Source organism: Cetorhinus maximus, chromosome 14, assembly GCF_964194155.1.
Source record: "Cetorhinus maximus chromosome 14, sCetMax3.hap1.1, whole genome shotgun sequence".
In the NCBI taxonomy this organism is placed as follows: Eukaryota; Metazoa; Chordata; class Chondrichthyes; order Lamniformes; family Cetorhinidae; genus Cetorhinus; species Cetorhinus maximus.
The window spans coordinates 49,005,894-49,027,458 of NC_135892.1; the positions used below are offsets into that span (position 1 = coordinate 49,005,894).

Here is a 21,565-nt window from a genome sequence, read left to right on the forward strand (position 1 = left end):
GTGTGGTGGAGGGGGTGAATGTTTGTGGATGTGGTGCCAATCAAGCGGACTGCTTTGTCCTGGACGGTGTCCAGCTTCTTGAGTGTTGTGGGAGCTGCACTCATCCAGGCAAGTGGGGAGTATTCCATCACGCTCCTGACTTGTGCCTTGTAGATGGTGGACAGGCTTTGGGGAGTCGGGAGGTGAGTTACTTGTTGCACGATTCCTAGCCTCTGACCTGCTCTTATAGCCACAGTATTTATATGGCTAGTCCAGTTCAGTTCAATGGTAACACCAAGGTTATTGATAGTAGGGGATTCAGTGATGGTAATGCCACTGAACATCAAGGGTAATGTTCAATGGCAGGAGGTTGATGATGACATGTAGAGAGGACACTCTATAGATCTTCACCTAGCCTCTGAGAATGTGTGACTCCTGTCTGGCTGAGGGCAGTTCGCTTGCTCTCTGTGATCAGAGTCACATAAAGACGCAGCCATGAAACTTTAGAAGTATCTGATCCTTTGTCTGTCTTCACCACCTGAACCCTTCAGGAACACAATGTCACTGGTCACAGATGCTGAAGAGATGGGGGCCAGCCCCACCTTAAAAGTGCTGAGAGCACAGAGAGAGAATGACAGAACTCTATGACGTCTGCCCACGACATTCTGGCAACAATGACAAGCACCATTGAGGTGCAGGCATCACTAATATGTCCGGGGGTATGAGGCTGGACCATCACTTTGGCCTGAAGGCTGCACAAAGCACTGGGCAGAGGCCCCGGACTGAGACACCTGCCTTATCTTGTGCAGAAACTTTTCATATCTGTGTGACATGGACACTGCTCATCAGAACAAGGAGCCATAGGCAGGGAGACATTCTTGGGAGCTTATTGACAGTAGTGAACATTATGTACAAGCGATTAACACCGTGCCCAAGCTGTGCAACTGCATCTTCTTAACTTTCCTAACCATGCCGCTACGTCTTGGTTCTTCTTGGACATCCACAGTGGAGGATGAGACAACCTGCTGACTGCTACGCCCTGTCTGTGATGACCCTGGCGGGCGTCTTCTGGAGGGCTGAGACCTGGAGGGCCCTGGCCTGCTTTCGGGGTCCTGCTGTGTGGCAGTGCACCCTCCTCGGCCTGTGGAGCTGGGGCTGCTGAGGTCACAGGAAGCGGGGATTCGGATGGACCGGGCACTCCCAAGTCACCTGGATGGATAGCTCCAGGGGTGTGCACCTGCTGATCCTCCTCCCTATGGGTGTCCAAGGGCCTCTGGCTGACTCCTTGAGGAGAAGGGGTAGTTGGAGTGACATCAGGCTACCCCACATCCCTCTCACATATACACTGTTGGAAGCCAACTATGGTGCCAGTGATGGAGTTCAGCCTGCGCAGAATTGCAGAAGCAACATCCTGGACCAAGGTCTCCCATGGCAGCCGCCATCCTACCAGTGTTGACCTCGGTGTGTTGGCATGCCGGCGCTATCACCTCAGCCTGAAGACGGACTGACTCCTCCATCATGCCTTGCAATCTGAGGAGTGCAGCGGACATCCCTTCCTGAGCTTGCCTTTGAAGCTCCAGCAACTGTGACATGACGGAGTCCAGATGCTCGTCATCTGACTCAGACTCAGCAAATTTCTGGCCTCCAGCAGCCTTCCGAGTGCCGTACACCTGCAAAGAGCTGCTGCTGCCTGCTGTGGATCAAAAAGTGTGATATGCTCACCAGATTGTGATCCCGAGGCTACTGTAAAGCTATGTCCCACTGAGGTGTGTGTCTCTGCGCTGTTGGAGGGTGTGGGTGGGTGGGTGCTGTGACGGGACTTCAAGGAGGGTGCCTTCAGATTCCCCTTCAGAGGTTTTTTTGGGGCTTGATTGGAGGTCCTGGGTCATGGACTCCCTTGGCAGTTTCTCAGATGTGCCTGTGAAATCAAGGAGAGATCATTAGTGCATGGCAGTGACCTGTGAAACAGGACATAGCACTCACAGCATGGTTGTCTGATGTATATTGCACTGCTGCATCCTCACTTGGTTGAGCACCACCGACCTCACCGTCAGCACAGGAATGGTCCAGATCCTCGCTGGCCAGTCAGACGGCTCTATTTTCAAAGTCCGTGAGGACCTTGATTTCAGGCATTCCTTCTCCAGCCTGCGACCTCTCCCTCTTGTGTACCAGCTTGCCCTACGTGAACAAAGATGGAGAGTGTGTAAGCAGGATGCCTGCCAGGCCAGATGATAAGTATAAAAGCAAAATACTGCAGATGCTGGAAATCTGTAACAAAAACAAAAACAAAAATAGCTGGAAAAACTCAGCAGGTCTGACAGCATCTGTGGAGAGGAAGACAGAGTTAACGTTTCAAGTCCGTATGACTCTTCATCAGATGATAAGTATGCCTGGCATGCATGCGTGGTGAGTGATCCCGTGGATCGGATGAGGCCAATGAAGGTATGTGTGAGAGACTGAAAGGTGATGTCCTTTGAACTGGAACTGGTAGTGAGTGAGGGCCCTGTGAATGTGTGATGGGTTTTGTGAATGTCTGAATTGAGAAGAGTGACTTACCCTGGCAGAACGGAGGAGATCATTCATCCTTTTTCGGCATTGGGTGGCTGTCCTCTTTTGCGCGGTGTTGGCGCTGACCATCGCTGCCACTGCCTCCATGCTGGACTGGTGATGTTGCTGCCCATCCTGCAGCCAAAGGGAGGGTAGAGGACATCACGGTGGGCCTCCACTGCGTCCAAAAGGCGCTTGAGGGATACGTCATTGAACCTGGAACCTGCAGTCTTCTTGCCATTCGGGGCCATGTCTTCCGTGCAGCAGTTGTGGGCTGGAAGCACTGAGAGGTGTGCCGCCGGCTGCTCTTTAAATATGGCGCCTGGCATGATGAAGCAATGAGGTGATTGCGTGACGGGTGAATGAGAGCCCGCATGCCATGGAAATGCCTTGTTTCCCGGGAATGCATAATTAATGCGTCGGGCTTGGGACAATATGGCGTGAGAAGCCGCCATTGCGGCTGGTGGGTAAAATGTACAAATCTGGAACTATTCCGCCCTATGTTAAACTCAATTATATTACAGTTGTTGTTAGATAAGTGTCCACGCATTGTTCGGCTGTTAACTATGTCTGATTCATCACTAAGTCGAATATGGCTTGCCATCTTGTTGTCTGTAGGACATATTTCAAAGGAAGGAAAAAGCTTGCGTTTATATAGCAGCTTTCAGGATCATCAGACATCTCAAAGCACATTACAGCCACAGATGTATTTTTGAAGCACAGTCACTGTTGTAATGTTGGCAACCAATTTACGCAAGGTAGATTTCCAAAAACAGCTATGTGATAATGAACAGATAATCTGTTTTTGTCACTTGATCGAGGAATAAATATTAGCCAGGGGATAATTCTCCTGCTCTCCTTCAAAATAATGCTATGGGATCTTTTACATCCAGAGAAAGAAGATGGGGCCAGCCCTTGACTTGACATCTCATCTGGAAGACAGCACTCTGACCGTGTAGCACTCTCTCAGTACTGTCCTGGAGTGTTAGAGTATTGGAGCCTAGGTTGCTGTGTTATAAATTCAATTCATCATATCAGTGTGAGCTATGTAAGTTCACAGTCTTTGAAGATTGTAGATTGTAACTTTTAAGGTACAAGATGTTCCAATGATGTTACATTGGTTCCTGCCTAGTAACAAGGGTGGGATCCTCTGTGAATGTGTTGATTGGTTCCCCAGATCAGTTCAAGGATCAGTGAAGAGCTGTTCAAAGGTCAGTCATTTTAGTTGGTCAGAGAAGCATCCAGGCAACAACAATGCTGTGAGCTGGCTATGCAAGTGGTGCTCAGGAGAAGGCTCAAGAGTTGTTTGGTGGCTCCATGCTATGGAAAGGTTAGGGCTAAAAGAAACCCAGGGAGCCACTGATAGTTCAATACAGCTGCGAGTGGCGTCAAGGAAGCCTACAAGCAATGTTTACTTGGTGCAGCTGAGAAATATAAAGTGTCACATCAAAGGTTATTGCGGAAAATAAAAGCTCATAGTGTAGGTGGTAACATATTGGCATGGATAGAAGATTGGCTAGCTAACAGAAAGCAGAGAATTGGCGTAAATGGGTCATTTTCCGGTTGGCAGAATGTGACAAGTGCTGTGCCATAGAGATCAGTGCTCCACAGATCAGTGCTGGAGCCTCAACCTTTTACAATTTATATAAATGATTTGGATGAAGGGATGGTTGTCACATTTGCTGATGACACAAAGATAGGTAGGAAAATAAGTTGTGAAGAGATATAAGGAGGCTGCAAAAAGATATAGAAAGGTTAAGTGAGTGGGCAAAGATATGGCAAATGGAGTATAACATTGGAAAATGTGAAATTGCCCTTTTGCAGGAAGTATAAAAGAGGAGCTATCTTAATGGTGAGAGCTTGCCAAGCTCTTGAGGTGCAGAGAGATCTGGGTGTCCTATTGCATAATCACAAAAGGCTATTATGCAGGTACGGCAAGTAATTAGAAAAGCTAATTGAATGTTATCATTTATTGCGAGGGGAATTGAATACATAAGTAGGGGGGTTATGCTTCAGTTGTACAGGGCACTAGTGAGACCACATTTGGAGTACTGTGTACTGTATTGGTCACCTTATTTGAGGAAGGATGTAAATGCATTGGAAGCAGTTCAGAGAAGGTTTACCAGAGTAATACCTGGAATGGGTGGGTTGTCTTATGAGGAAAGGTTGGACAGACTAGGCTTGTATCCGCTGGAGTTTAGAAGAGTTAGAGGCGACTTGATTGAAACCTTTAAGATACTGAGGGGTCTTGACAGGGTGGATGTGGAGAGGATGTTTCCTCTTGTGGGAGAATCTAGAACTGGGGGTCACTGCTTAAAAATAAGGGGTGGCTCATTTAAGACAGAGATGAGGAGAATTTTTTTCTCTCAGAGGGTCATGAGTCTTTGGAACTCTCTTCCTCAAAAGGCAGTGTAAGCAGAGTCTTTGAGTATTTTTAAGGCAGAACTAGATAGATTCTTGAATAACAAGGGAGTGAAAAGTAATCGGGGGAGGCAGGAATGTGGGGTTGAGGTTACAGTCAGATCAGCCATGATCTTATTGAATGGCGGAGCAGGCTTGAGGGGCCAAGTGGCCTTCTCCTGCTCCGAATTCATATGTTAAGATTAGAGCTCAGAGAAATTCAGGGGCAGCGCCAGCTTGGTGAAGCTAGCAGCTTAGTGAAAAGCTGAAAGTATGCTGACAGTTAGATGCTTGCAAGCAGTCTCCGAAATCCTGAGCAATGTGGTTTTGGGAAAAGAGATTAAACTACCAGGAGGTGATCAGTTTGAGGCAGTCAGCTTCAGAGAGCCAGTCTGCAAATGTCACAGATAGAAGCACAGGCAGAAGTCCCAGTTAAGTTAAGGAAAGTGCCGCTGTTAGCTCTGAGGAGCTGGGTTGGGGGCTCAGTGAAGCCCTGGGAGACATTTGGTAACCCTGTGCAGTTGGGGCTCAAATAATCCTACACGATGCAGTGTGTGCCTTGGAGCAAACTGCGGAGGAAGATTGCTCCTCTCTCTCACTCTGTATTACCTGCAGTCCAGAGTGGGTGTTCACCTTCAGCCAGAAAATTCTCATCTTGGATAACTCATCGGTATTTGAAAGTCTGCCAAGCTGCAGCAAGCAAGAGTTAACAAAGACAATGTTTCACCGAAGATCCTTTGGAAAGGATTTCCAGACAACTACTGTGACCAGCGCCCCATCTTCACACGCAAGAGCACCAAATCGACAGCATCAAGACCTTTTTGAACTTTATCCTTTTTCATAGTGCTCCCTTACACCAACCACTGCAGAGACCTTATTTATTTTGTTCTTTGTTTGTGTGTGTGAATTTGTGTGTTGGGATTTTAAAAGGGGCAAATCGTTACACTTCTGGATTACAAATTGTATGTTAACAGGCTTTGCAACCTGTTTTTAAAAGAAAGTTAGTATGAAACAAAAATCAACTATTCTTGAGTTTATTGAAAGAAGTCTGGTTAAAGTCTCTTTTATTCTGGGTCTAGCAATAGCGGAAGTAAACAATGGCCATTTTGGTGAGTGAATTAAACATTTACACTTACAGTGCAACGCTCCTATCCTGATCATAACAGCTGTTCTCAAATCCCAGAGTGGGACTTGGACCCACAACCTTTTGATTCAGAAGTGAAAGTTCTACCAACTGAGCCACAGCTGGCACAATGTAGAAAGCTATCCTGGGTAAATGCAAGAAATTAATTACTTCTCTGATTATGTGAACATCTGTTTATCTAAAACAATATGAAATTGTTTGTTATCTTTGCAAATACTTTTCCCCCTTTAGCAAATAGTGGGAAAGTATTCAAAGGATTAACAGGCTGACTATCAAATTGCTTGAACTGCATCATGAATGCTCCTTCTGTAGCCAACAAGTCCTGGAATGGGCCTTGAGCCCAGAGTTTCTACCTTAGCGGCATGGGTGCTACCTATTGAGCCACAAGACCTCCTATGTGGAGTTTGAGATCCCCCATTAAAACTGCTCTGCCTTTTGCTGCATGCATGTTTAATCTCTACATTTATACATCTATCACTTCACAATTACTCCCAGGGTATTCATTTTCTATTTCTTAATCCTACCTAAAATGGCTCCACTACCCCCTTATCTCTCATTATATCCTGTCATCATGGAAGTGATCCCATCCTTAACATCCTTAAGGCTATTCCTCCCACCCTATTGTTTTCCCTATCTTTCCTTATATCTTAAAGCCGGTTGTATTTAGTTCCCAATCCTGACCATCTTGTAGTCATATCTCAGTAATGGAGGCAGGAGCTCTTGTCTGCTCTTCCTTATGTTGTTGTTCCCAAAATTGATCATATTGACCTGATCCTCGCTCCCCCCCTCTCTAGTATTGTTTGAAGCCGATTCGAGATGCCCCTCATCCTGGATCCAGTAAGGCAGCATGTCATGTGGAACTCTCAATGCTGCTTATGAAGGATGCTACTAGTTTCTCCCTAATTACTGAACTCCCCTCCCCGCGCCCCCCCCCCCACCCCCAACCCAACAAAACATCCACGTTATTTTACCCTTCATCCTCCACCACCTTTTGGACAGCATCCCGCTCCAAGGTGGCATGGTCTGCATTTTGGTAGTCTCTGATAGTTTTTATACTTATACTCACAATAACAAGTACACTGTAGCAAGTATGTTGTATCTGTTGGGTAGGATCAGTTTCTGTGGTTCCCATTCTCTTATCTAAATCTGGGTTCTAACTCTGCACGTTTTCAGTCTGAATCTGCATTTCTCTATGAGGTGTGACCAAAGTCTGGAGCAAACTGTCCACATACTACACCCTCACTTATGTGTCGGTGTGTCCCCAGTTCACACTCCAGCTCATTGACTGAACTGGGAAGATTCAAGGCATTAACTGCAGGTGCACTTGGGAAAGCCTCGTGGCCCACAAATTTCCACATACTGCAATCCAGACACACAAACTGCTCTGCCAAATCTTTGCCTAGATTATTCTTGTTTTTCGTATCTACTTTTTAGTTCGTTGTAAGGATTTTTGTCTTTTTCTGGATTCTAACATTAAGCTCTAAAACCTGGAAAAAAAAATTGAAAATACTTACAGCCTCAAACTCACACAAAGTAGTACAAATATTGGAGGCAAAAACAGCACTTCCTACTCCACTATGCACTGAATTCCCACTCTTATCAAATTCCTAACTTTTACACTCTAGTCACACTGCACTCTCCTCATTACCAACCTTGTGTCACCCTCCTTCCCAGTCACTGTGTAGCACTGTCTCCCTTTCAGTCAGTGTGTAACTCCCTCTCTAGTCAGTGTGTGTAGTTCTTTCTTTGCTAGGGGCGTAACTCTCTCTCAGTTGCTACGTAGCTCTTTCTTCCAGTTGATATGTAGTGCTCTTTTTCCCTGTTGGTATGTAGCTTTCTCCTGCTCAGTGGTAGCTCTCTTGGTCAGTGTATATCTCTCTCTCGCTCATTGTGTAGCTCACCCACTCCCCCTCGCTCAGTGTGTGGCTCTCTCTCCTTGTGCTCAGTGTGGCGCTCCCTCTTGTGCTCAGAGCTTTGTCCCCTGTCGCGATTGGTGCAACTCCCCCGCTGCTCGTTTGGCACTACTTCTCCCCCGCTTGCTCACTAGCGTGTCGCCCCTCCCCCCCCCCCTGTGCTTGGCACATCTCCCCCCATCACTCACTCGGCACGTATGCTCCCCCTGCTCACTTGCTTGGCATCTGTGCCCCCTACTCACTCACTCAATGTGTTTGCCCCCCCCCCGCCACTCACTTGCTTGGTGCATTGCTCCCACCTGCTCACTTGCTTGCCGTGACGTTCCCCCACCACTCATTGAGCATGGTCACTCCCCCGCTCGCTTGGCACATTGCACCCCCTGCTTGCTCATTCAGCGCATCTCCCTCTCTCTCTCTCTCTCTCTCTCTGTCACTCAGCTTGTAGCGTGCGCTCTCTCTATGAGTATTCTCTCTCCCACTCTCTCTTGCTTCCCCTTCCCCCCACCACCAGTGTATGGCTCTGTCTGTCTCTCTCTCTCTCTGTCTGTCTCTTTCTCTCTCTCTGCCCGTCTGTAACCCTTTCTCTAGGCCGCTGTGAAGCTTTCCTTGTAGACCTTTAGCTTCTCTAATCTTTTCTCTTGGTTATCTTCTTCAGTGTCACATATCCCTTTTGAAGTGTCCCTTTTTAAATTTCACCTAGTGCTCCAAATGTGACCTGAACAGAGCATTATAAAACCTTGTTCTAGACTTATATTCTAACATGCTAGCCAACTATCTCAAAATGTATTTACCTTTTTTTTGTCCATTTTATCTGTAAAATTGATTCGTAATTGAAAATTTTGGCAGAATTTGCAGAAGATAGCAGGTTTTAAAAGTTCCTGTATAATGTAGATTCCCTATATCAACATGGTATCTTCTCATCCATATAGGTAGGCATTTTCTTATTGCACAATCGTGTATGTTTATTGATTAGTTCATAAATGGAAAGTGATCAGTTGGATTTTTTTCCCTAATCTAAATTTAATTTCGTGATATTAGTCAGCAGATATGTTAAGTAATAGCAGTAGGTCACTGAATGTAACACCATGCCAGGTTGAGATATAGAAGAATTCTTGCTAATCTGAATAAAACCACAGATAATGTTCATAATTATATTAACTAAGTTTGCACATTTTGATTACTTTAGCAAAATGAGGTGGAAGAATCACCAGTTGCTTGAGAAGTAATGTGCTTCGTCTGTGACTTGACTGATATAATTGGTACATTATGAAATACATGTGTGTGTGATATTTTTTTCATTCTCCCTGCTTCATTTGTTTATCAGATGTACCACAGAATACAACAGTCAGAGTGTATTTATCGGGTCACAATGGAGAAGCTGGCTTATCATAGCATTTGCACGACTGACGAATGGCAGGGCCTTATGAGATCTACACTTCCCAAATCCCTTTGCAAAGAACTTGAACAGTAAGTGAACTTTAATTCAGCACCTGGGATAGCAGATTATGCCTTCTATATAGTGACAGTAATGTTCACTGTCTACCACACAAATCAGTAATGTGTATATGAATTTCAGTGCCGTTGCAATGCCAAGAATGTAGGCCCTACGTTCAAAAGATTGGCGGATGGTATCAAACAGCTCGTCCTTTCAGCTGTTTGCAAAAGGCAGAGTAATGACCATACTCAACCATCTCATGCTTGCAAAAAATTAGAACATAACATCTAATGTTAGATGTAATTCCATGATTGGACAGCTCTTGCTAAGAATTGCACTAACAATCAAATTAAGATTTGCAGTCAGACTCACAACTTGGCTCACTTACTCTTGCTAGAAGCTTTATATATTCATACAGAGGAACCTGGCCTCTATAGGAAAAAGGAACATGGCCAGGCATTGTGCCTTTTATTAATTTAGAAAAGCATGCAAGACAATTGTTCCTTGGTGCATTCTCCATAGCAGGGCCTTAACCAATTAGAGTCCACTTACCAACCAACCTTTTCTCATGCAGTATAAATTGTTGCTCTCTTTGAAATTTGGCATTCTTGCATCTATCCTGGTGCATGCAAGACAAAAAGCTTCAACAGCATGTTTCTTTTTTCAGCAATACAGTAATGTTTGTTAAATCAATCCAAAGCCAATTGGTGAAGTATGAAACTAGGCACTAACGCTTTTCTTGATAATAGATTTATTTACAGAATTAGAAGCATTACTCATATCTGCTTCCTCCCTCTCAACCCAGTGACCTAGCAATATCTCTTTATACTCTTTTGGTACCATAAAATACAAAACAGACGAATTAACAAATTAACAAATCAGATGATAGAATCTCTCTTCCTAATGGCAATAAGTACTTAATTAAACAATGGCCGTCACCTGTGTATCTTAATATAATTAACATACCACTAATAATGTAGAAAGGGGGCATTGTAAAGGAAAGGTATTTGCTTTTGGAACTACTTATTTGTGTAATTTTTAAAAAGGTCTTAGGTTATTTCATTAACATGTAATTTTTAAAAAGGTCTTAGGTTATTTCATTAACATGTAAAGATCTTCAATATGTTGAGAATGGGACACGAGTTCCTTTGCTACCAGTTTGTGGGGGAGGTGTTGTCTTCTGTAGAAGGAAGCTGGTAAATTGGATAGTAGAGGCATGAGGGTGGATGTTTTATAATAAAAATGAAGTTTCTTTTTTAAAACTACCAGAACTTGTTTAAGTCACTTGCATCCTCCACTGTTTGTCATGGAGCCCTGCTTACAATTTGGCAGACTTCCCAAAACACAATTCAGGGAGTAATGTAAAATCAGAGGTCAAATGCTGAAAAGAAACACATGAAGGAAAACCACAACCTAGACTTCAGAATTGTGAGAAGCTATATCAAGATTCCCAACAGTTACTGGGACCAGAACACAAAATTGCAGAGTCTTTGTCAGAATCCCTCTGTAGAGCCCTTCTCGCCAAATAGCATTCAATTAGCTAAAATTACTGGAAGGTCCTGCTTCTGCATTTTATCCAATGTTACTGTATAATTGGTTGCTCTGGAAGATGTGGAAGTATGATTCAACCTTAGGTACCATTTGAATCTGCACCCCTGACTTTGCTTTTACTGAGGATTTCTGAGGATAATATGCTGCAATATGCTAATTCCTGCTACAGTGGGTATGATGCATTTATATATTAAAAGGCCACTTGGACAATAGATACTTTTTAATGGCCAAGTACCCTTCGCACAGTGATAATATTCTTATCAGTTTAAACGGTAGTATATGTGTATGAGTTTGGAGGAACATGGTTCACTGTGAAAACTAGAGAAAAACACAGCAATCAACAAAGCATTTATCCCAATAACTGTAGCTATAACATTAAGTTCATCCATAAAAAAGGACTGTAGAAAGCAGCGATGCTCTATATAGATTTGAGGACTGACACATTTTCATTGAAGAAAATGAATTCCACAGTGTCAGTGCTATTGAAAGTGAGCTCAACTTTTGTATACCTTAGGTGAACCAGTGAACTTGCATACATAGAAGTTACACAGAAACAGATGTTTTGACCCCTTCAGTCTGGGCCACTGTTTATGCTCCAAGCAAGCATAGTCCCCATGGATTGGAAGCTAACAAATGTAATCCCACTATTCAAGAAAAGAGTGAGAGAAAAAACAGGGAACTATAGGCCAGTTAGCCTGACATCAGTATCAGGGAAAATCTATTATTAGGGATCTAATAATAGGGCATTTAGAGAATCATAACATGATTATGCAGAGTCAACAGGGATTTATGAAAGAGAAATGTGGCTGATAAATCCACCCTACACAAAGTATTGACATTTTTGCATTCGTATGTGCTCAATGCGCTCAATTACGATTTGATATCAAAAGTTCTAATTTGGAATGAATTTGACATCAAATTTGATAGTGTGCTCAATCCAGTGCACTCAAAATGATCCAGCACGCTTAAAGCTATCCAGTGCACTCAGCAACATTGCATTGAAAAATACAATGAAATTAATCGCTTAAATAATATCTAAATTTATTCAGTTTTTCAATTAATCCAAAAAGTTGTTCCGCTATACATTATATGCTTTAGAGCACCACCACCCATCAGTTCTTATTTCATTTTAGTCTCAGGGTCTATACTTTCTCTTTATAAGCTATAACCTGTGCCGCCTCCCTCCACTCTCCGAACTCCCACTTCTCTCCCTCCACTCTCTGAACTCCACCTCTCTCCCTCCACTCTCCGAACTCCCCCTCTCTCCTTCCAATCTCCAAACTCCCCCCACTCTCCCTCTAGTCTCCAAACTCCTCTCTTCCTCCAGTCTCCAAATTCCTCACCCAGTCTACAAACTACCCCTCTCTCCCCCCTCTCTCCCTCCAGTCTCCAAACTCCCTCCACTTTCCCTCCAGTCTCCAAACTACCTCTCCCTCCCTCCAGTCTCCAAATTCCTCATCCAATCTACAAACTACCGCCTCTCCCTCTAGTCTCCAAATTCCCCCTTCTCCCTCCAGTCTCCATACTCCACCCTCCTCCTTCTAGCCTCTGGGCCTGGGGCCCTGCTAAGGCCACCGAATTCTAGGCCTTGCCGATACTGCAGGCCTTATAGATCCTGCAGGCCTCGTTAATGCTCTCGGGCCCACCCATGGTGTCCAACTACAGGCCCTTCCGAATTTCTCTCCCCAAACTCTTTTGACCCCCCAATTCCCCTGCACAAACTCTCTCAACCTCCCCAGAACTTCTTCCCAGAAGGAAAAAGTAGTAAAACTGAGAAATAAGAGTACTGGCCCAAACTGTTTTTTGCCTTCTTTGTTGACCCCCCCTCCCCTGAACTCTCACAATACCCCCACGAACCTTCACCACACACCACCCCCACCCCCCAGCACTGCCGAGCTCCCCAGTGCTCACCTCTTTCCAACGGTCTTCACTGCTCCCGCACCAGCTTCAAAATTGCAGCAGGACTGGCCAGAATATGTCACTTCCAGTTTACAGCCAGCCCTGTAAGCTGAGATCTCCAATTGGGGCCACGGGGTGCTGAAGGTGGGGAGGAGGATGGGAAGGGTGCGAGAAGGAGGGGAGGGGGAAAGGAGGGAAAAAGGGGGGAGGAGGAGGGGAAATGAGGGGAGGAGGGGAAGGTGAGGAGAAGGGGAAAGGAGGGGGAGGAGAGGAAGGGGAAAGCAGGAGAAGGAGGGGAAGGGGAGGAGGATGAGAAAGAGGCGAGATGTGGGGGGTGAGAGATGAGGGGAGAGATAGAGAGGGTGGAGAAGTGAAGGAGAGAGCTGCTGAAATCTGGGAGGTGTGGGGGCAAAATGGGGTGTTTTTGTCTGATTGGATTTTTACACTTATCAAGGTAAATGCAAAGGGCTGAAAGACCTTTCAGGATTTTCCAGTCCCGTTGTTCCGCCGCTGGCAGCACCAGAAAATCCCGCCCTCCATATGAGACAACCAGGCCAGGATTTTTCCCACAGGCTTCAGGATCCCAACGTTAGTGTTAAATAGGAGTCAGAAGCCCACACTGTGGGGAAAGTGATCCATGATTTTCCTTGAATCTTTAAAACCCATTTAATCTCTTTGACCTTACTTTTGGTCTTATGACTTATGTTGGCTCACCCTACCTGAAAAGTTTGACTTTTGAAAGTTTGAGGTGGGGGGGTGGGGCAGGTGCTGGAGAAAATTGCTCTGGGGTGGGTTGGGGACAGTTGGTGGAAGAAAATTGCTCGAGGGACTGGTGGGAGAGAAAATTGCTCGAGGGACTGGTGAGGGAGAAAATTGCTCGAGGGACTGGTGAGGGAGAAAATTGCTCGAGGGACTGGTGGGAGAGAAAATTGCTCGAGGGACTGTTGAGGGAGAAAATTGCTCGAGGGACTGGTGAGGGAGAAAATTGCTTGGGGTGAGGGGTTGATGGGGAGAGAACTGCTGCAACCTGGGTGGGCGTGGTGGACAGTGTTATGCTGCATGGGTTATAGCTTATAAAGAGAAAAATATAAGTACCCCATCAAAACAGAGTCTGCTTTTTCTAAAGTTAGCTCAGTTTTAGGATCTTTGAAGCTATCAAAATTCAAAAATATGGAAATTAAATTCGATGATCACTTTGGTGTCCGAATGCTTTAGTGAATTGCAAATGTTTGAGCGCTGTGGCTTGGAGCAATTGATGACATTGATGTCAGTTACAGTGGTTTTGAGTGCAATTGATGTCAAATGATAGGTAAGTGATTGTCTTTTTTTATTTATTCATTCATGGGATTTGGGCATTGCTGGCTAGGCCAGCATTTATCGCCCATCCCTAATTGCCCTTGAGAAGGTGGCAGTGAGCTGCCCTCTTGAACCACTGCAGTCCATGTAGTGTAGCTACACCCACAGTGCTGTTAGGGAGGGAGTTCCAAGATTTTGATCCAGCGACAGTGAAAGAACGGTGATATATTATCAAGTCAGGATGGTGAGTGGCTTGGAGGGGAAATTCCAGGTGGTGGTGTTCCCATGTGTCTGTTGCTTTTGTCCTTCTAGATGGTAGTGGTCGTAGGTTTGGATGGTGCTGTCTAAGGAGCCTTGGTGAACTCCTGCAGTGCATCTTGTAGATGGTACACACTAATGCCTCTGTGGATTGGTGGTTGAGGGAGTGCCAGGCAAGTGGGCTGCTTTGTTTAGGATGATGTCAAGCTTCTTGAGTGTTGTTGGAACTGTATTCATCCACGCAAGTGGAGAGTATTTCATCACACTCCCGACTTGTGCCTTGTAGATGGTGGACAGGCTTTGGGGAGTCAGGGATGCACTACTCACTGCAGGATTCCTAACCTCTGATCTACGATTGTAGCTACAGTATTTAAATAGCTATTCCAGTTCAGTTTCTGGCCAATGGTAACTCCCAGGATGTTGATAGTGGGGCATTCAGTGATGGTAATTCCATTGAATGTCAAGGTGTGTTGGTTAGACTCTCTCTTGTTGGAGATGATCATTATCTGGCACTTGTATGGCACGAATGTTACTTGCCACTTGTCAGCCCGACCCTGCATGTTGTTCAGGTCTTGCTGCATTTGGACATGAATCTCTTCAGTATCTGAGGAATTGAGAATGGGGCCGATATTGTGCAATCATCAATGAACATCTCACTTCTTACCTTGTGATGGAAGGAAGATCAATGATGAAGCAGCTGAAGATGGCTGGTCCTGTGACATTATCCTGAGGAACTCCTGCAGTGATGTCCTGGAACTGAGGTGATTGACCTCCAACAACCACAACCATCTTTCTTTGTGCTAGGTATGACTCCAAGCAGCGGAGAATTTGCCCCCCGATTCCCGTTAACTCCAGTTTTGCTAGGGCTCTTTGATGCCACACTCGATCAAATGTTACCTTAATGTGAACGGCAGTCACTCTAACGTCACCTCTGGAGTTCAGCCCTTTTATCCATGTTCAAACCAAGGCTGTAATGAGGTCAGGAGCTGAGTGATCCTGGCAGAACCCAAACCGAACATCAGTGAGCAGGTTATTGCTAAGCAAGTGCTGCTTGATAGCACTGTTGATGACCCCTTCCCTCACTTTAATGATGATAGAAAGTAGACTGATGGGGTTGTAATTGGCCAGGTTGGATTTGTCCTGCTTTTTGTGTACAGGGCATATGTGGGTAATTTTCCACATTGTCCGGTAGATGCCAGTGTTGTAGCTATACTGGAACAGCTTATCTAGGGGCGCAGCAAGTTCTGAAGCACAAGTCTTCAGTACTACTGCTGGAATTGAGCGCAATTGATGTCAAATGATAGCTAAATGATTGCTTTTGAGCACAATTTATATCAAATGAGTGCATATGAACATTGTTGAACGTAAATGATGTGAAACTTTTCAGGTAGGATATTATTTGGGATGCTTTAACTAGCAGGGTGGATAGCAGGGAACCAGAGAATTTGTACTTTCAAAAAGTTTTTGCAAGGAGCCACACAAGAGTTTATTATACAAAATAGGGCTCATGGGATTGGGGATAATATATTAGTATGGATGGAGAATTGGTGAATTGACAGGGAAAAGTGCAGAGGACAGCAGAAGCCACTACATGTTGCTTTTGTAGACCCAACCAAAACCTATTTCCTGGTTATCAAAGATACTCGATTCTCCCTTCTTCAAAATATTGGTTGCCCACTAAGACTACCCCAGATCATGAAACCTTTCCACTGTGAAATAAAAGGAAGAATCAATCTATAATGGAATGACATCTGACTCATTTCCTGAGTGGAGTAAAGCAGTCTCGTGGCCATACACCAGTGCTGTTTCGCACCTTCTCTCCTGACTCCTCTTGTATGCTTTCTGGGACAAACATTGCAGAGAAGGAGAAGTATTATTACGCAGAAGACCAGATGGAAGATTGTTCAACCTGTCCAGATTGAGAGCAAGGTCCAAAGTGAAACCTGTTCTGAAACATGAACTTCTGTTTGCTGATGATGTAGCTTTTGTGGCATATTCAGCTATAGACCTGCAGTCAGTGAAGTGCCTTCCCAACTGCTACAGCGAAATTTGGGATCATGATCAGCCTGCAAAAGAACATAAAAATAGGAGCAGGAGAAGGCCATACAACCCATCAAGGCTGCTCCATCATTTAATATTATCATGGTTAATATTGGTCTTTAGCTCCATTTTGCTGCCTGCTCCCTCTCCCTGAGAGACCAAAAACCTATCTATCCAAACTTCTGAATTTGAGAATTCCAAGGGTTCACAACCCTTTGAGTGAGGAGATTTCTCCTCATCTCAGTCCTAAATGATCGCCCCCGATCCAGAAACTGTGGCCCCTTGCTTTATGTTCCACAGCCAAGGCAAACAACCTTTCAGTGTCTATCCTGTCAACCCCCTTCATAATCTTGAATGTTTCAATGGGATAACCTCTCATTCTTCTAAACACCAAAGAATCTAGACTGTACAACTAAGTCTCTCTGAACATCAACAAGTTTCACAACTTTAAAAAAAATTCTGCTTTTCTATCCTTATGACCAAAGTGAATAACTTCACATTTCCCCACATTGTACTCCATCTGCTACCTTGTTGCTCACTCACTTAACTTGTCTATATCTCTTTGCAGCCTCTTTCTGGCTTCCGCACAACTTGCAATATCACCTCTCTTTGTATCATCAGCAAACGTAGATATATTACTCTATGTCTCTTCATCAAAGTCATTGATATAGATTATAAATAGCTGAGACTCTAGCACTGATCTTCGTAGTACTCCACGAGTCACAGCCTCCCAACTTGAAAATGCCCCATTTGTTCCTGCTCTCTGCTTCCTGTCCATTAACGAATCCTCTATTCATGCTAATATATTACCCCCAACTCTATGAGCCCTTATCTTGTGTATTAACCTTTTGTGTGGCACCTTATTGAATGTCTTTTGGAAATCCAAGTATACTACATCAATTGGTTCCCCTTTATCTACCCTACTAGCTACATCCTCAAAAACCTCTAACTTGTCAAATAAGATTTCCCTTTTGTAAAACCATATTTAATTGTTCCAATCATGCTATTCTTTTCTAAATGTATTAAGACTTAGATTCTAGCACTTATCCGATGTCTTATGTCAGGCTAACTGGGCTGTATTTCCCTGTTTTTTCTTTCCCCCTCTTAAATAGTGATGTTACATTTGCTAACTTCCAATCTGCTAGGGCCAGAAGCTAGAGAATTTTGGAGAATCATAACCAGTGCATCCACTATCTCTGTGGCTATCTATTTTAGAACCCTGGAATCTAGGCCATCAGGCTCTGGGGATTTGTCAGATTTTAGTTCCTTGAGTTTCTTCAGTACTTTTTCTCTGCTGCTATTAATTACCTTAATTTCCTCAGTCCTATTAGCCCCTAGGTTACTCTCTACTTCTGGTATATAACGTGTGTCTTTTACTATGAAATCAAGCAAAAAAAATACGTATTCAATGTCTCTGCCATTTCCTCATTCCCCGTGATAATTTCTCCTGCCTCTGCTTCTGAGGGACCAACATTTACTTTAGCTACACTCTTCCTTTTTATAAACTTGCAAAAGCTTTTGCAATCTGTTTTTATCATCCTGGCAAATTTGTTCTCATATTCTTTTGATTTACTTTTTATCAATGTTATGGTGGCCCTTTGCTGGTTTCTAAAACATTTCCAATCTTCATACTTACTATGATTCTTTGCAACATTTTCATCCCTTTCTTTTAATCCTGATACTATCTTTAACCTCCCTCATAAGCCACAGATGGAAACATTTTGTTTCTTTAAATGTTTCCCACTGTTTGTTTGCTGCCAAAACTTTTAGTCCATTTACCCAATCAACCTCAGCCAACTTTTCCCTCATATCAGGGCAGTTTCCACATGAGGCTTCTTGCACATGGCTTTCAACACCCTGGTCAAACAGCAATGCCTCCATTTGTTTTCATATATGAACAGGAGGAACACCCATCTCTGGTCCTTGAGAATTTCTCTGAATGCACGTGAAGCATTGCATCACTTGAATTTCCATTGAATCCATGAGACTTGGAGAAGGAATAAAGCAGAATATATTTACAAAAGTGCAGAGTATATACAATGAATGAACACCTGTGCCACCAGTGTGCATTCCATGTGTTTTAATTTTTCTAACCCTACCACCACGTCTAGGTGCAGCCTCGACATTCTCAGTAGAGCTGGAGGCAGCCTGCTGACTGCTATACCTTGTTGTCTGAGATGATTTCAGCAGGCATCCTCTGGAGGCCCCGGCCATGAGGGCCCTGGCCTGCTAAAGGTCTCCTGCTCTAGGGCAGGTGCGCCCCCCTTGGCCTGACCTGCTGGAGGTGGTAGGGTCACTGGCAGAGAGATGTTGGAGCAGCAAGGCAGCCTTGGAGTATCCTGGGTGGATGCCCCCACACTGCCTTGCTGGCACTCCTCCTCCTCCCTGTGGGTGCCTAATGGCCCATCCCTGAGTCCTTGAGAAGAGGCACCTGGAGGAAGGTCAAGGTGCCCCAACCCCTCTTGCCGAGCCAGTGCTGGAAAGCACCCATGGCTAAAGCAATGGAGTGCAGGTCCGAGCGCAAATCTGACAGAAACTACATTTTGCTGGACCTTGGTCTCCAAGGCAGCTGCCCGCCTTCCCATAGAGAACTTGGTATGCTCGCATGCAGGAGCCATGACACCAGAGAGAACACGGACAGATTCCTCCATCCTTCGTCCCATTCTGCTGATGGCCTCTGACAACGCTGCCTGTTGTTCTCCTGCCTTTCTATGCATCTTCAATATTTGTCCTAGGGCTGATTCCAGAGGCTCGTCAGCGGACTCAGACTTAGCAGGGGCCTGGTCTCCAGCAGTCCACCAAGTATCAGAGACCTCGACTGTTACTGCCTCCACCTGCTGTGGACCTATGTCTGTGAGTTGATCACCAGATTGTGAACCTGAGCCTACTCTAGATCTAGGTCCCACTGAGTTGTGTGTATCTGCACTGGTGGAGGGTGCAGGTGAACGCAGTGACGGTTGTACAGGTGCGGAACCCTCTTCTTCCTCCTCCGAGATGGCCTGGGGTTTGGGGCTTCCTCTTTTGGAGGATGATGTTCTCCCCTTCTTGGAGAGAAGAGAGAATTAGTGATTGACTAGGTAGGCTCATGCGTTACAGATCACTCACAGCCATTGTCGGCATGTTGTCACTATATAATGGATGCTCCCTCTCTTGGTTATTTGGGGAGGCCAATCTCACCTTGCGCGCAGTCACAGTCAGTGTCCTCCCGTGCCAGCTCCGCAGCCTGCTCCTTGAAAGGAATGAAGGTCCTGAGCTCCCAGCAGCCCCTCCAGTCCTAGCTGTCTCATGAATTTGTAGTAGGCATTCTTCTCCTGCATTAAGACAGATGGATTGAGTGTGAGTGCTATGGATGAAAGAGCAGTTCAGAAGCTTGCATGCCTGTTGTGTGTGCTGAACCCTCTCCAGTAAGGGATTAAGACACTGTTTGTGAAGGGATTACATGAGATGGTGATCTTTAAGCAGCTGCGACACATTGAATGCTGATGAGCCATTTGCTGATCATGTGTGACATCACTGTAGACTATAATATTTAGACCGCCTAATGACCTTATGAGAGTGTGAGTTTGCAGTGAGTAAAAGTTTACTTACCCTGGTGAGCACAGCAGATCACTCATCTGTTTCCTGCACAGCAGGCGGTCCTCCTTTGAACCTCATGGGTGCTCACCTCTCTGGTGACCTCCTCCTAGGCTGTGTGGTCAGGTGGGAGGGCCTTCTGCTCCCTTTCCTCGATGGTCTGGAGGAGAATCTCCAGGGAGTCATTGCTGAACTGTAGGGCCAAAGGTTTCTGTCTTTTCCTGGACATTGTTTTTAGGAGACTTGGAGGCCCTGGGTGAATGTCTGTCTGGGTGCCATTTAAAGATGGAGCCTGGACATTGGAACCTATGAGGTGACGGCGGGGCGTGTGACTTCCTGTCCGACCTGTCCCGAGATTCAACAAGCTCCTGACGGATGCCACCGGACTTCAACTCCAGAACGGGAGATTCCTCCCAGTGACAATAACTTAAGGCGGTCAGCCCAATGAAGTACTACAACTAAACAACACTGAATTGAAAAATGTAGACAAGTTCTGCTACCTGGGGTCAATGGTCTCAAGTGAAATGAAGCTTGTTGAAGAGATATCAGCTCATATTTGTAGTGCTGCTGCTGCATTTAGAAAGCTTCAGGCAGGAGCCTGGAAAAGTCTCAAATCACAACTGCCACACGACTAAGAATATGTTATGCATGGAACTATGTGCACTGCTGAATAGTGTGAAACTGGACAACATATCAGAAGCAGGAGCGCATATGGAATTAATTTCATATGCATTGCTTGAGAAAAATCCTTGGGATCCATTGGCAACATATGAGTCCCTGACACAAGTACTGTAGCTTTCTAACTCAGTGTATCATGGCAATGCTCAAGCAAAGTTGACTACAATGGCTAGCCCATGTTGTTAGAATGGATGATGGTCACCTACTGATAGATGTACTGTACGGAGAGCTTAATGGCGCCTGTAGGCCCGTTGGATGGCTAAAATTAAGGTACAAGCAAGCAAGACTTCATTCTATGCCAAGTTGGCTTCAACTAGGAGCATTGCAGATGTCCAAAGCACTTTGTGCCGAAGTCTCCACCCTGGAGCATGGCAATCTGAAGATCTGCATCTTCAGATTCCCACAGAAAAGCATCATTGCAGGAAGGAGCACCCAGCAGTGGTCCCTGCATCAGCAAATGACGACCAACGATGCCCCCATTGCAACCAACAATGTTTTGCTCAAATTAGACTATATTCCCACTTGCAGACTCACAGCAGATGAGCAGTAATTGTGAACCATCATCCATGTTGCAAAGCCAAGAAAGTATTTGACAGAGATCAGGAATGAATGAGACATTTCCATGTTGGCAGGCTATAACTAGTGGGGTACCAGAAGGATAAGTGCTTGGGTGTATTCTATTTTCTATCTATATCAATAGTTTAGATGAGAGGACAGAGTTTAATGTATTCAAGTTTGCTAACAATACAAAGTTAGGTGGGAAGCAACCTGTGAGGAGGGCACAAAAGACTCCAAAGGGATATGGACAGATTAAGTTAGTGGGCAAGAACATGGCGGTTGGAATATAATTTG

The 21,565-nt window shown here is 45.0% G+C and overlaps 1 protein-coding gene across 1 annotated transcript in view; it reads left to right on the forward strand.

Annotated features, from left to right (window-relative positions):
* pde10a (phosphodiesterase 10A) overlaps window positions 1-21,565 on the forward strand; it is a 484,537-nt gene that overhangs the window by 359,351 nt on the left and 103,621 nt on the right. Inside the window, exon 14 of the mRNA XM_078557603.1 lies at window positions 9,308-9,450. Coding sequence (XP_078413729.1) covers window positions 9,308-9,450 — 143 coding nt within the window. The remainder of the gene's footprint in view (window positions 1-9,307; window positions 9,451-21,565) is intronic.